We start from the raw sequence: 16089 nt of genomic DNA on the forward strand, positions 1-16089 counted from the left end.
TTCAAATGGAACAATGAGAGACGCGCGTCGCAATACAGGCGCGACAACAAGGCGCCGAAAGCCAGCAACAACATCAACAGCCAAGCTGCGGTACTGACGGCGCCCAGGAAGACAGACGCCATGCCGGGGCTAGACCACTCTCTTTTGCCAAGGAAGCGGCCATCGATTTCGAAGGCGACATTTGCGCTCGAAACTGGGTGGATCACCTCAGGAACCTCGGTCAGATTTACAATCTTGACGGCGACAGTCTGCGGATGTTGCTCGTCAACAAACTGAGAGGCAACGCACAACGCTGGCTGCATGCCAACCCTACACGAATGCTGGATTCGTTTGAACGGTTGTGCGAGCAACTGATCGTGGCTTTTGGTGAAACGGCGTCTAAAGCAGAGCGTCGTCGGAAATTTGAGCAACGCAAATGGAACAGGGATGAGCGTTTCACCATGTATTTTGAAGAGAAATTAATGATGTCCTAAACCATCAACATGGACACAAAGGAGCTACTCGAGCATCTTATCGACGGAATCGCAACGGCGAGCTTGCGTGATCAAGCCCGCATCCAGAGATTCGCTGATCCTGAGCAAATGCTGCTGGCATTTGCCAACGTGCGCCTTCCACAAGCCGGAAACTATGCTACGAAGAAGTCGACACCGGAGACGTCGGAGGCCAACAACTTGCGCTGTAAGAACTGCAACTCCAAGGGCCATTTTGCGAAGGACTGTCGAAAACCATCAAGGCAACCAGGATCCTGCTATGCTTACGGTGAGATGGGCCATTTCGTAGGAGAATGCCGCCAACGGAAAAGTAACAACGGCAGCAACGTTAACAACTACGTAAGAAGATTAAGAATTTTTTTTATTGATTTTACTGAACCCATTATTGCAAAATGCCTCATAGACTCAGGAAGCGCGATATCTTTCATTAAGCAATCCAAAATTCCATCTAAAGTATCATTGGAAAACGTGAACGAAATTTATCATGGTTTAAACAAGAGCCGACTTGAAATTTTTGGAAAAACTTTCTGTTACGTTTTAAAAGGAAAAATAAAAATTAAATTTGAAATTATTGTCGTCGCTAATGAGTCAATGAAACACGATGCAATCCTAGGAAGGGATTTCATGGATCATTATGGTTTGAGCATAAATCTAGGCACCCTTGGTATTGACGGAGATTTTAATATTAGCAATGAAGGCACCTATGATTTGAACTCGCGTTCAGAGGAAAATCATCAACAAATAGCAACTGCCGTAGTACCCAATTGCAATTCCAGCGAAAATATTAATGGAAATGAAACTGTTAGAGAGAAACTATTGGGAAATGAAACTGTTAGAGAGAAACTATTGGGAAATGAAACTGTTAAAAAGCAACTGTTAGGAATTGAAACTGTTAGAGAGAAACCATTAGGAAATGAAACTGTTAAAGAGCAACTGTTAGGAGATGAAACTGTTAAAGAGCAACTGTTAGGAGATGAAGCTGTTAAAGAGAAAATGTTAGGTTGCGAAGAGAAGATATTAGAAAATAAAACTGTCAAGAAAAAAGCGTTGATAAACTCAACTGTTATGGGAAAATTTTCGAAAAAGGAAACTAGTAGCGGAAAGAACATAGAAAGTCAACCACATGCAAGAAACATTCAAGGCTTTGATGAGATGCCGCAGATTGAAAGGACAGACAACTTTGAAAACGAAATGTTGAACATAAACGTAGTCGATGATCAGTTTTTAGACTACAGCTACTTCATAGTAAACTATGAAACAAAATGTAGATTTGTCCAAATGTTCGAAGAATTTTATGTCAAAGCAAAGAGACCAGATGTCCCTTTTACCAAATGCGAAATGAAAATTAGTTTAGACAATTCTAAACCTTTCAGTTGCTCACACAGACGGCTTTCTTTTAGTGAGAAGGAGCAGCTTCAGAAGCTGCTAGACGAATATTTAGACATGGGCATAATAAGAAACAGTGATTCGGAATACGCTTCTCCTATTGTGCTGGTAAAGAAAAAAACAGGAGATTTGCGTTTATGCATCGACTATCGAAAATTTAATAAAGGACAATTATCCGTTGCCTTTAATAGACGACCTTTTAGACAAATTAGTGAATAAAAGTGTATTTTCAAAACTAGATTTAAAAAATGGATATTTTCACGTATTCGTTGGCGCAGATTCTGTGAAATATACATCATTTGTCACTCCCCTTGGACAATTCGAGTATTTAAGGATGCCCATGGGCATCAAGAACGCATCAGCAGTATTCCAGCGCTTTGTAAATAAGATTTTTTCGGATTTAATACGCGAAAATAAAGTCATCGTATATATGGATGACATATTGATAGCCAGCGCAAACATGGAAGATCATTTAATCGTATTAAAAGAAGTGTTCATAAGACTGGTTAACAACAAGTTAGAACTTCGTATGGACAAATGTGAGTTTATGCAATCCAGTATAAAGTACCTGGGATTTTTCATTGATAAAAAAGGAATCAGAGCTGATGACAGGGGTATTGATGCTATTAAAAATTTTCCAATTCCTGAAAAAGTACACAACGTCCAAAGTTTTTTAGGTTTATGTTCCTACTTTAGAAGATTTATAAAAGATTTCTCTACGTTAGCTAAGCCACTTTACGATATTTTAAAAAAAGACAAGGAATTTTTTTTTGAAGAAAGAGAGCTAAATTGTTTTTTAAACCTTAAGAAAAAACTTATAGAGGCACCGGTTTTAGCCATTTATAATCACAAAGACGACGTTGAATTGCATTGCGATGCAAGTTCTATGGGCTTTGGTGCGGTATTGATGCAAAGAAAGGGAGATGGAAAACTCCATCCCGTGTTCTATTTTTCTAAGCGAAGCACTGAGACTGAAGCAAAGTATCACAGCTTTGAGCTGGAAACTCTGGCCATTATCTACGCCTTGCGTAAATTCCGAATCTATTTACAAGGCAGACATTTCAAAATAATAACCGATTGCAATTCTCTAACGCTTACTTTGAACAGAGTCGAACTAAATCCTAGAATCGCACGATGGGCACTTGAACTTCAAAATTATGATTATGAACTCATCCATAGATCCGGGACAAAAATGCAACACGTAGATGCTTTGAGCAGATGTAACATTTTAGTAGTAGAAACCACTAGTTTTGAAGACAATCTCTTAATCTGTCAATCAAAAGATTTAAAAATACAAAAAATTAAAGAAGAACTAGAAAGAAGTCAGCACAAACTGTTCGAAATGAGAAATGGCGTTGTTTACAGGAAAACTAATGACGACCGTTTATTATTCTTCGTACCTGAAGAAATGGAAAGTCACGTTTTGCACAAATACCACAATGAGCTTGGACATATTGGCAGAAATAAAATGATAGAAGTGATTACGAGGGGTTATTGGTTTAAGAACATCAAAAAAAAATGCCAAAGTCACATAGAAAACTGCCTAAAATGTGTAGCATTTTCTCCAAACTCTGGAAAATCAGAAGGTTTCTTACATAGCATTCCAAAAGGGGATAAGCCTTTTGATTTGTTACACATCGACCATTATGGACCAGTTGCAGCAGGAAGAGCAAATAAACACATATTTTTAATAGTAGATGTGTTCACGAAATTTGTTAGATTATATACGACAAAGACGATAAACACAAAAGAAGTTCTAAAAGCTTTAGCCGACTATTTCAGGTGGTACAGCAAACCGAAATGTATAGTTTCTGATAGAGGCAGTTGTTTCACATCTAATGAATTCGCACAATTCGCAACGGAAAACAATATTAAACATTTGAAGATAGCGACAGTGGACAAGTGGAACGCATAAACAGGACTATAGGACCAATGATAGCAAAGTTAACTGAACCTGAAAATGGAATACACTGGGATAATGTAATAGAGAATGTTGAATTTACACTCAATAACACTATACACCGAAGTATTAAACAAGTTCCTAGCAAGATGCTCTTCGGCGTAGAGCAAAAAAGTCATATTATTGATGAGCTCAGGGAGAGATTGGAAGAAATCAACGATACAACACAGGTAGAAAGTTTAGAGGAAATCAGAAAACTAGCTGTAGATAATCAAAATCGAGCACAGGCGTATAACGAAACATATTATGATAAAACAAGGAAAAAGCCAAAGGATTATGCTATAGGAGATTATGTAATGGTTAAAAATTTTGACAGTACTACGGGAGTTGCTAGGAAGTTAATCCCAAAGAATAAGGGACCGTATGTAATAGCTAAAATGCTGCGTAATGACAGGTTTTTGTTAAAGGATGTTGAAGGTTTTCAAGTTTCTCGGAATCCATACAAGGGTGTTTGGAGTGCTCAAAACATAAAACCTTGGATTGAAAAACGAACGAAGTCATAAAGAAACCATTTTTCGATAAACTTACTTTAAGAAAACGAAGAATTAGTTACAAAAAATGTTTATCTCAAAAGAAACCTGAATCAGGGGATCCAGATGGTCAGGATGGCCGAATTGTAGTAGGCTAGCAGAGAGCCCAATGTATGTTAAGCCCATCTATGTTAAGCCAATCTATGTTAAGCCTATGTTAAGAGATGTTAAGATCATGTGAAACAGGAGAAGTAGAACATTCGGTTGCGTGGAGTGAAATAAAGAAGTACGAATTAAAACGCTCGGTTATACCTGCCACAATATCTTAATATGTAAGTGTTTGTGTTAATTATAATTATTATTAATATTGTATTATTATTTTTAACTTATTTTGTATTATTATTATTATAAGAACTATTTTTAATTTCATTATTTATATTATTTTATTCATAAACATCGATGATTCATCAATGATTTGTTGATGAAACATCGATGAATTGTTGATGTTTCATCGATGTGTCATCAACAAAACATCGATGAATTTTTGATGAAACATCGATGAATTGTTGATAAAACATGCGTCATCAACAATACATCGATGAATTGATGATGAATCATCGATTTATTGTTGATGAATTTCTATTGATGACAGCCTAGGACATGCCCATGTTAAATTCATCAACAGTTTGTATGGCGTGTCATCGATGAATCATCAACAGCACCCCCTTCGCTGTTGATGAAACGTTGATGAATTACTGATGACAGGTACTGCAGGGCTCTTACAACAATACATGCATGCGCACACACTCACGCAAATTTAGTTACTGTCGAACTACTTTGGCGTTGCCACCTTTTTTACCAAATCGGGGGAAAAACATTTAAAAGAAAAAATACCAAACGAGCGAAAAATTTAATTTTTTTACGAATAATCAGCGAATAATAAACGGCAAATCCTGGAGTAAAAATATCTTGGATGTGTGAAGGACTTCTTCAACTTCGCAGGGCAACTTTTAGTTAAAAAAATAATATATATGTATATTTTTATATAAAATGGAGACACAAATTTAATTCTTTCACGAATAATTAACGGTAAGTTCTGGCCTAAAAAGATTTTGGGAACGTAAAGAAATTCAAGTGTTGTCCTGCTTACTTGATATCAACATAGCAGCTCAACTTTGTGTTTTTACTAATAAAAAAAATATATATTTTAAACATCATATTTTTTCGCGCCTTAGTGTATCATCATTATTATAAAATATCGTAAAACATATCAATAAGCGCCCGAAAAAAGCAAGATTTTAAGAGGAAGAGTAGACGGTCACTTTAGAAAAAGGCCGCCATCGGACAATAAGAAGAAAATAAGAAAACTGCTAATTTAAACCAGCCCGCGCGTTTTTATTAAACAAAGGCCTACAAGGTTTACAAATCAGGTGTGGGGTTTGCCCAAAGCATTATTTATGGTGAAGTACGCTAATATACTCAACCTGACGATGGAGGCTTTTTGAGTGGCTTTCTGAGAAACGTGTGCCGCTAACAACTGGGAAGGAGAACAATTATCAGTTGCGAGGAATGGTGAAGAGTATGCAAACTTGTACAATATTCTTATATTCACTATACTACTATGCCAGTTATATGATAATAATATCAGATTTTCATAAAGTAATTAATTAAATTAAATTTAAAATAATTAATTTAATTAGGTAAAAGATTGGTGAAAATTAATTTTATTTAAATTCCGGTGTTGTTGCTGATCAAGATCTGTGCGTTGCAAACTTCTAACGAAAATGTTGATAGCCCGCAGAGGTATAATAAAGATGCTGTAGTTTAAATAGCCTTCCTAGTGAAGGAATGGCCAACAAAGTTAAAATGGCGCCAGCAGTTTGCCATCTTAATAAACCGATAGCCAATGAGAACTCTTATTTGCCCAAAATGGTGAAAGTTATTTGCAAGAGAGGTTCTTTTTTTTTGTAAGCTTTAAGGTTTAAACATATGTGTAGTACATACCTTAAAATTTACCTGTCGCCTTGTCAGAGTTGATAAAATAGTTTTTAAAATGATATCCATGGGACAGTCGAAATTCTTCATAAACTCGATTTGAAAAAAGCTCAGTCCATTTTTGACGATGCAAGATATTCAAAACCCGTTGAGGAACAGCACTTTTATTGTTCTTGTACTTTTTAGAAGTTTCTACTATAAGCTGATCGAACTCTAACTTGGTAAAAGTTATTAAAAATCGGAAGATTCCAGTTTCAAAGTAAGAATCATCAGATCCGTTTTCTGAGAACTTGCAATTCGTTTTAACCATTTTGTTTGGAGTCGACACTTTTCCCGTTATGCACATTTTGAGGTAAAAACGATTGTTGACCACGATGAATATACATATGTATGTATGTATGTTCATATAGTGGGCGATTAAACTTTGTTTTCAAGCTCCATGCTGATATATTACTGGGTGGAACAATGTTTACATTTAAGTCTATTAAATCGCATTTATATTTCAGAACGGCGTCAACAATTAAGCCTTTAGCAATTGAAGGTGGTCTACCTGCAGGCATGTTGTCAATGATTTTTTTTTAATCTGCGCACTTTAACCTCGTGTCGGATCCACTTTTCACTTCATGCGAACAAAATATAATGTCCAAATTAATTAATTTTTATACTAAAAAGTTTGGCCGACAACTAAAATGCAGCCCTGGATGTCGACACCCTCCCTGCAGTACCGCGTGTCATCAATAGCCACTGTCATCAACCCGTCATCAACCCGTCATCAACGCGCCGACTGCGACTTCTATAGAGTAGACGCTCTGCCGACTGCGACTTGTACGGAGCCTACACTCTTATCACTAAGCAAGAAATACATTTTATTATTATTATTTTTTTTTTTTAATTGTCCGATCATGACTATGTTATAGTCGTCCGATCCGGCCCGTTCCGACATATATACGAGTGAGAGTATATGGAAGACTAACTACAAAGTTTCATTTAGCTAGCTTTAAAAACTGAGAGAATAGTTTGCGTAGAAATGGACAGACGGACATGGCTTGATCGACTCGGCTGTTGATGCTGATCAAGAATACATATACTTTATATGGTCGGAGGTGCCTCCTTCACTGCGTTGCAAACTTCTGACGGAAATTATAATACCCTGCAAGGGTATAAAAACCGTCAAATTTTCAGGCGTTCAGGGTGGTCTACCCCTTTAAAAATAATAATAGTAAAATAGGAATATTCTGGAATTTTCTTCCATTTTGTACTACTTTAATTAAACCCTTTTTATTTGTTGGAGTCCGTTTAGTCACTTTCTTTTTCGAAAAATCCCAAAAATGTTCTATTTATATTTATATCTGGCCTTTCCACAGGAGTGTCAATGACTTCTTTGCAAATAAACAGGAGCAAGGTCCTGCATAGCTGCGATTTAAGCTTGGGTTCGTTTTCCTGGTGCAGTTTATATTCATTTCTTTTTGGACAAGTGACGTCATTCAGGCCAAATTTCTCCGCTCTTCTGCTCAATTCAGGACTTTCCTCACAGTCTTATGGCAACCTGTTTTTCCGGAATCATTTTTTAAGTCCAAAGCCAATTATCGAAGGGTTGTTGGCGGGTTTTTATCGATCTGTATCAAAATTTTAGAATGGTCTCGTCTGGAGAGCTTTGGTGGTCTGCCTGTAGCATGGTACAGGTGGCGTCTATTTTTCTTTTCACAAACTGTATGTCCTACTTAGGATGGCGAACGGTACAATATTGAAATCGCTGAAAACCTGTCTTCAGGCTACAATCACAAATATGTTTTTACAACTTCCTTTTACAATATATATTTAAGTAACACAAGTTTGCAGACTTTTATTTTCGTTTTCTGGAAATGCCCATGTTCAAAATGAACATTAATATTAATTAATTAATAATAATTAATTATTAATTTATAAACATTTAAGAATAGAAATTGATTTCAATTTTAAATTAAAAGCATTTCATTTGTTTTCATCGTATTCTTTTTTTCAGGTTTTAAGGGAATAAAAAAATTTAAAAATGATTGGAAAAAGGCAAATGCGTAGGTTAGTTAAGAAAGAGCAGGATAAATTGAAAGAAAGAATAAGACTTGCAGCAGCTGCAGGAACCTCCAATTATATAGAACTAGGAGACCTAGAAGAAAATTTAGAATTTCAAAATGTAGAAGTAGAAGACATTTTAAATGTTGAGGAAGGAATAGATGCAGAAATGGCAGATGTTGGCCGAATTATGCCGAATTAAAAGAATGGTATTTAAGACATAAGCCTACAAGAAATTGTGCGACAGATTTAATAGATATTCTTAATCGTCACAATTTAAAAATAAAGCCATTTTATAGATTTAATTGCAGTAATAAATCTGATATTATGCAAATAAATGGGGGCTCTTATTTGCATATCGGTTTAAGCAAACAGTTAGAAAAAATTGCAGCTTTAGAAGATATACCAGAATACCTAAGTATTGATGTCAATATTGACGGACTTCCGTTATTTAATAGTTCTCGTGCCCAATTGTGGCCAATTTTAATTCGAATTAATAACATTCGAAATCTTCCTGTTCTGCCAATAGGTGTTTTCATGGGGTATAACAAACCTCTTAATAGTGATGAATTTTTAAGTAAAATTTTCACCAAGTTGTACAATATGATCCAGAATGGGAACACTATATTAAATAAAAAAGCTTAGGTCAATTATTTGCGATGCTCCTGCAAGAGCTTACGTGACAGGCACTCCTGGTCACACATCCAGCCATGGATGTACAAAGTGCTTGTAGGTTGCAACAAAAATTAATTCAGTTTTAACGTTTAGCACAAAGTGTGAGGATACAATTTCCGACGAAGATTTTCGTACCAGAAAGTATCCTAGCCATCACACTTTGAAATATTTAAATGAACAGTCAGTCCGCTTTTGAAAAACTTGGAGTTTTAATGGTAACACAAGTTCCTCTTGACTGCATGCATCTGGTCGAACTAGGTGTAATGCGAAAAATTGTATATAGATTGTATAATAACAAAGTTGCAGAAAAATTGAGCAACATTGAGAGGGGAACTGTTTCAAAAACATTGACGTCAATAAGTAGGTATATTCCAAAAGAGATTGCACGCAAGGCGAGAACCTTGTTGGAGCTCCCAAACTGGAAAGCCACAGAATTCAGACAGTTTTTATTGTATACTGGGATTATAGCTCTTAAGGATACAATAAAAAAGAAAATATTAACGTTTCTCAGAAAATGTTAAATGTTTTTGTTGAAAATTTCCCTTTGATTTTTGGCGAGAACAGTGTTTCATACAATGTTCACGGCTTGCTTCATTTAAGCGATACAATCAAAGTAGTCGGAGATCCGATTAATGGTTCGTCTTACGCCTTTGAAAATTATTTGCAGACCCTAAAGCGTTTTGTCCGAAAATCCACACAAATTCTAGAACAAATATACAGGAAAATTTGCGAAGAGAAATTAGTGAAAAAAGAAGAGCAACACATTAAAATAGAAGGCAGAATTTTGAAATTAAAAGGTTGTCAGCTTAGCGGGAAAAGTCTCGATAATTTTTGTTTTGTTCAGGATATAGTTCCTATTAAAATAGATTCCTTCGTTGAAGAGGAGGGAGAAATTATTATTATAGGAAAAAGATTCTCTGAGCTCTTTAGTTTTTATGATGAGCCAATAAGCTCCTTTGATGTGGGTATATGCGAGGGTATTTTAGAAGAGGATTCCGCTTTAGAAAGGTTTTCTGTAACTGATTTTTGTAGGAAAGCCATTGGATTTCCTCATAAAAATAAGATAGTTTTAATACCCTTGCTGCATTATTATTAGGCTTTTATTTCAATGGGAGGTGTTTAGTCCGTAGGCGTCTTATAGGACGAATCGGGCATATACATATAGAGCGAAATCGTTCTATATATCTTTAAAATATTCACCTACCCGGTTCAGAAACTGAAAAAAAACCTTACCTAGGTATTATTATTTATTATTTCTTACTTCTTACTTCTTACTTCTTACTTCTTACTTCTTACTTCTTACTTCTTACTTCTTACTTCTTACTTCTTACTTCTTACTTCTTACTTCTTACTTCTTACTTCTTACTTCTTACTTCTTACTTCTTACTTCTTACTTCTTACTTCTTACTTCTTACTTCTTACTTCTTACTTCTTACTTCTTACTTCTGACTTCTTACTTCTTACTTCTTACTTCTTACTTCTTACTTCTTACTTCTTACTTCTTACTTCTTACTTCTTACTTCTTACTTCTTACTTCTTACTTCTTACTTCTTACTTCTTACTTCTCTACTTCTTACTTCTTACTTCTTACTTCATACTTCTTACTTCTTACTTCTTACTTCTTACTTCTTACTTCTTACTTCTCTACTTCTTACTTCTCTACTTCTCTACTTCTTACTTCTTACTTCTTACTTCTTACTTCTTACTTCTTACTTCTCTACTTCTTACTTCTTACTTCTTACTTCTTACTTCTTACTTCTTACTTCTTACTTCTTACTTCTTACTTCTTACTTCTTACTTCTTACTTCTTACTTCTTACTTCTTACTTCTTACTTCTTACTTCTTACTTCTTACTTCTTACTTCTTACTTCTTACTTCTTACTTCTTACTTCTTACTTCTTACTTCTTACTTCTTACTTCTTACTTCTTACTTCTTACTTCTTACTTCTTACTTCTTACTTCTTACTTCTTACTTCTTACTTCTTACTTCTTACTTCTTACTTCTTACTTCTTACTTCTTACTTCTTACTTCTTATTTCTTATTTTTTATTTATTAAGCTTTATTATGAGTTCTCCAGCTAAGAATTTCTCAATGGATCATGTTATGAGCCGTAAGTATTCACAGGCTGGCAAATCAGCATGTTCTATGTATATGTCTCTGATATTTTAGTAAATAATGATTTTGTTTGTTTCTACAGAGAACGATGCCTTTGGGAAAAAATTGATAGTATTTTATAAAGTTTATTTAAAATTTTTTAATAATTATTACATATGACAACATTTTAATCATTAAGGTCTACAGAAAGATGCGAAGGAGATGCGGGAGGATGTGGAGGTTATTAAAACTCCTCTTGCAGCGATGACGGATGCCATCGGTTCCCTAACGGCCTTTGTGAAGGTCGTTTTCACGGAAAAGGCGCAGGACAAGAGTTCTCTGGAGGTCTCGTTTCCTCTAAAAACGGAAGAAGACCTCCAGAAAACGGATTCCTTAATGAATGAGGAATCATTGCCGAAACTTGTAAGTATTTCTTAACATATCTCAAGATATCCTACGCGAAGGAATTTACTGAGAGTACAATATAGATGGTGCGAAGAGTAAAAAAAGCCTTCGAGACCATAAGAAGTTTTACTCTGCACTCTTAGGTAATTATGTATTTTTTTTTTAGATTTTGATTTCGATTAATTTTCCATATTTTCCTTTTTCAGATGCAATAAGTCAAGTTGATGCAACGGAGCCACCTGCCAAACTCTTGACTAAAAGCCTTCGTTGCGCCAAAAATTTGGAGGCGCAGAACAAAAAAAGAAAAGGAATGAAGACGTCTTGGAATGTGGTCCAAGCGCTTTTCAATATTGTAGTAGGTTAGCAAAGAGCCCAATGTATGTTAAGCCCATCTATGTTAAGCCCATCTATGTTAAGCCAATGTATGTTAAGCCCATCTATGTTAAGCCAATCTATGTTAAGCCTATGTTAAGAGATGTTAAGATCATGTGAAACAGGAGAAGTAGAACATTCGGTTGCGTGGAGTGAAATAAAGAAGTACGAATTAAAACGCTCGGTTATACCTGCCACAATATCTTAATATGTAAATGTTTGTGTTAATTATAATTATTATTAATATTGTATTATTATTATTTTTAACTTATTTTGTATTATTATTATTATAAGAACTATTTTTAATTTCATTATTTATATTATTTTATTCATAAACATCGGTGATTCATCAATGATTTGTTGATGAAACATCGATGAATTGTTGATGAAACATCTATCAATTGTTGATGAAACATCGATGAATTGTTGATGAAACATCGATGAATTGTTGATGTTTCATCGATGTGTCATCAACAAAACATCGATGAATTTTTAATGAAACATCGATGAATTGTTGATGAAACATGCGTCATCAACAATACATCGATGAATTGATGATGAATCATCGATTTATTGTTGATGAATTTCTATTGATGACAGCCTAGGACATTCCCATGTTAAATTCATCAACAGTTTGTATGGCGTGTCATCGATGAATCATCAACAGCACCCCCTTCGCTGTTGATGAAACGTTGATGAATTACTGATGACAGGTACTGCAGGGCTCTTACAACAATCCATGCATGCACACACACTCACGCAAATTTAGTTACTGTCGAACTACTTTGGCGTTGCCACCTTTTTTACCAAATCGGGGGAAAAACATTTATTTAAAAAAAAAAATACCAAACGAGCGAAAAATTTAATTTTTTTACGAATAATCAGCGAATAATAAACGGCAAATCCTGGAGTCAAAATATCTTGGATGTGTGAAGGACTTCTTCAACTTCGCATGGCAACTTTTAGTTAAAAAATAATATATATGTATATATTTATATAAAATGGAGACACAAATTTAATTCTTTCACGAATAATTAACGGTAAGTTCTGGCCTAAAAAGATTTTAGGAACGTAAAGAAATTCAAGTGTTGTCCTGCTTACTTGATATCAACATAGCAGGGCAACTTTGTGTTTTTACTAATAAAAAAAATAAATATTTTAAACATCATATTTTTTCGCGCCTTAGTGTATCATCATTATTATAAAATATCGTAAAACATATCAATAAGCGCCCGAAAAAAGCAAGATTTTAAGAGGAAGAGTAGACGGTCACTTTAGAAAAAGGCCGCCATCGGACAATAAGAAGAAAATAAGAAAACTGCTAATTTAAACCAGCCCGCGCTGTTTTTATTAAACAAAGGCCTACAAGGTTTACAAATCAGGTGTGGGGTTTGCCCAAAGCATTATTTATGGTGAAGTACGCTAATATACTCAACCTGACGATGGAGGCTTTTTGAGTGGCTTTCTGAGAAACGTGTGCCGCTAACAACTGGGAAGGAGAACAATTATCAGTTGCGAGGAATGGTGAAGAGTATGCAAACTTGTACAATATTCTTATATTCACTATACTACTATGCCAGTTATATGATAATAATATCAGATTTTCATAAAGTAATTAATTAAATTTGTTGGCTGAATTCATAATTTTTGAAGTCTAGTGTAGTTAGTTTAGGGCGAAGGCGAGAGCGCAATAAAGCTCTCTCGCGCTCTTCGCGAATTCGCCTCGCCTTCGCCAACCTTAGATAAGCTAGGCTAAGCTATGAAATATAATGATTCGCATTTTTGAACTCGAAGCGACACACCACTTTTTTCGTTCGTGCCAAGTCTGCCACCACAACTCGGTTTTTCGTAACTTTAATTTTTTAATAAACTAATTAAAAAATTCATGGCACCCCCGGGTGGACAAGACAAAAAATTGGCAACATAATTAAATAATAAATAACAGTGACAGTGACACAGTATATATATATATACATATAAATACATACATATATATAAAAAATATAAAAATTCATAAGTGCAGTTGAACAAGCCAGTGATTAGTGCTTGTAGAAATTGTTGCCCGCGACGCGCTGTGTGAAATAAATTTAATTTAAATAAATTAACCGTGTCGGTCGGAAAAAAAAACTCTGCTGCGCCAACTACTGCCATCAACGAGGGAGCAAGAAGCACAGGAAAGTGGCAGCTGGAATATATTTATATATATATATATCATATCATATTTAAAATAATTAATTTAATTAGGTAAAAGATTGGTGAAAATTAATTTTATTTAAATTCCGGATCGTTTATATGGCTATATGCTTTAGAAATCCGATCGAACTTTTTCCGACTTATTTACTAATGAGAATAGTCAGAAGACTATCAACGAGTGAGTCGTTTGCGTCGAAACGGACAGATGGACAATCAGAGGGGCCTGGCTAGATCGACTCGGGTGTTGATGCTGATCAAGATCTGTGCGTTGCAAACTTCTAACTACCAATATTTTAGGCCGCAGAGGTATAGTAAAGATGCTGTAGTTTAAATAGCCTTCCTAGTGAAGGAATGGCCAACAAAGTTAAAATGGCGCTAGCAGGCTGCCATCTTAATAAACCCATAGCCAATGAGAACTCTTATTCGCCCAAAATGGTGTAAAATGAAGAAGACAACAATAAAATGGTGGGGATATACCATGGGTTTAATCACAAATTTATATAATTAACTAAATATCTAATTTAATGTAGTGTTTCTAGTCGTGGTGTTGGTTGATGTGGATGGATGCAGGATGGACAACTACCTGAAAAGTAAGTTTTTAATCATTTGCAGTCCAAGCTGCAAATTTAGTTACACACATAAACACGTGCATTTATAAATTTGGTGCAAAATTAAGTCATGTCGCAATAAAATGGCGTCAAGACCTTGTTTTTTTATGTTATTGATAAAATATTCAATACAACATATAATTTACTAACATACTTTATTTATTTATTTGTTTAATAGGAGCGGGATCGTCAAAATCTTTAGAGTTGGAGACGGAGGCAAAGCGGAAAAGAGAGCGTTCGATTGTATGGGACCACTTTAAAAAAAGTACCGACAACAAACATGGCATTTGCAACTACTGCGGTAAATGGCTGAAGACCGGTGGCAATACCACAAACCTGCTTGACCATCTCAAGCGCATGCATGAAAGTCGCTTGAGCACTGAAAGGGGAGAAATGCCTAAAACGATGGCAACCTTTTTAAACAATGAGCCGTTCTATGGCAATGACTCAGCAATTAAAAAGATACTTGATCAGAAAGTCATAAACATGATTATCAAAGACGTGCGCCCTATCAGTTGCGTGCAAGATTCATGTTTTGTGGAACTCATGCAAGAAGCAGTCCCCCGCTATAAATTGCCAAGCCGATCATATTTCCGTGATGTAGTGTTCCCCCGGGAATATGATCAGCTACAGTGCAAAGTGCGTGCCGTTTTGGATAAGGTAAACTACGTTAGTTTAACAACGGATCTTTGGACATCTTCACGAAACGATGGTTATATTACTATAACTTGCCATTTCGTAGACGAGAATTTTAAGTTGAACTCTGCAGTATTGTCGATAGCTCCTTTGATAACGCCTACGAATCACAACGCACAAAATGTTGCGGATTCAATTAAAGTGGTGTTGGCTCAGTGGCGTTTGTTATCAAAGGTAGTTTCAGTCACAACGGACAATGATAGCACGATGAAGAAAGCGTGCGAGATTTTACAATTGAAACATTTGCCCTACATTAATCAGGGATCTACTACATTAATACAGGAAGTACCAACAAGATGGAACAGCGCTTATGAAATGATAAAAAGGTTGTTAAAGCTGAACGAATATGTTACGTTAACTTTGGTAAAACTGCGAAATGCACCGGCGCCGATTACTGAAGACGAGCGCGAAGTTTTAAATGAGCTAACCGATATGCTGCAACCTTTTCATGAAGCCACACTATCGATCTCAACTAGCAAAAATGTTTCCGTATCGCTAATCATTCCAGTTATTACAGAGATACATCATAAAATGAATCAATTCAATACAAGCACGCTTGAAGGGAAATTAGTACATGACTATATAAAGCAACGTTTAGTTGATAGGTTAGACAACTTTGAAACCCGAACAGCACCTCGGATCGCAACTCTAATCGACCCCCGCTTCAAAAAGGACGCCTTTCTTAAGTCTTCAA

At 35.5% G+C, this 16089-nt stretch overlaps 1 protein-coding gene across 1 annotated transcript; it reads left to right on the forward strand.

The window, feature by feature from the left end:
* Positions 1–482: 482 nt before the first annotated feature.
* Positions 483–11741, forward strand: LOC147643082 (uncharacterized). Its single transcript, XM_086836874.1, has 3 exons — positions 483–830; positions 11329–11544; positions 11733–11741. Exons 1-3 carry the CDS (start codon positions 483–485, stop codon positions 11739–11741), a joined length of 573 nt encoding a protein of 190 aa, XP_086693000.1.
* Positions 11742–16089: the final 4348 nt, after the last annotated feature.

This window comes from Drosophila serrata, unplaced genomic scaffold, assembly GCF_035046125.1.
Source record: "Drosophila serrata isolate PLE 108 unplaced genomic scaffold, ASM3504612v1 contig_293, whole genome shotgun sequence".
Classification (NCBI taxonomy): Eukaryota; Metazoa; Arthropoda; class Insecta; order Diptera; family Drosophilidae; genus Drosophila; species Drosophila serrata.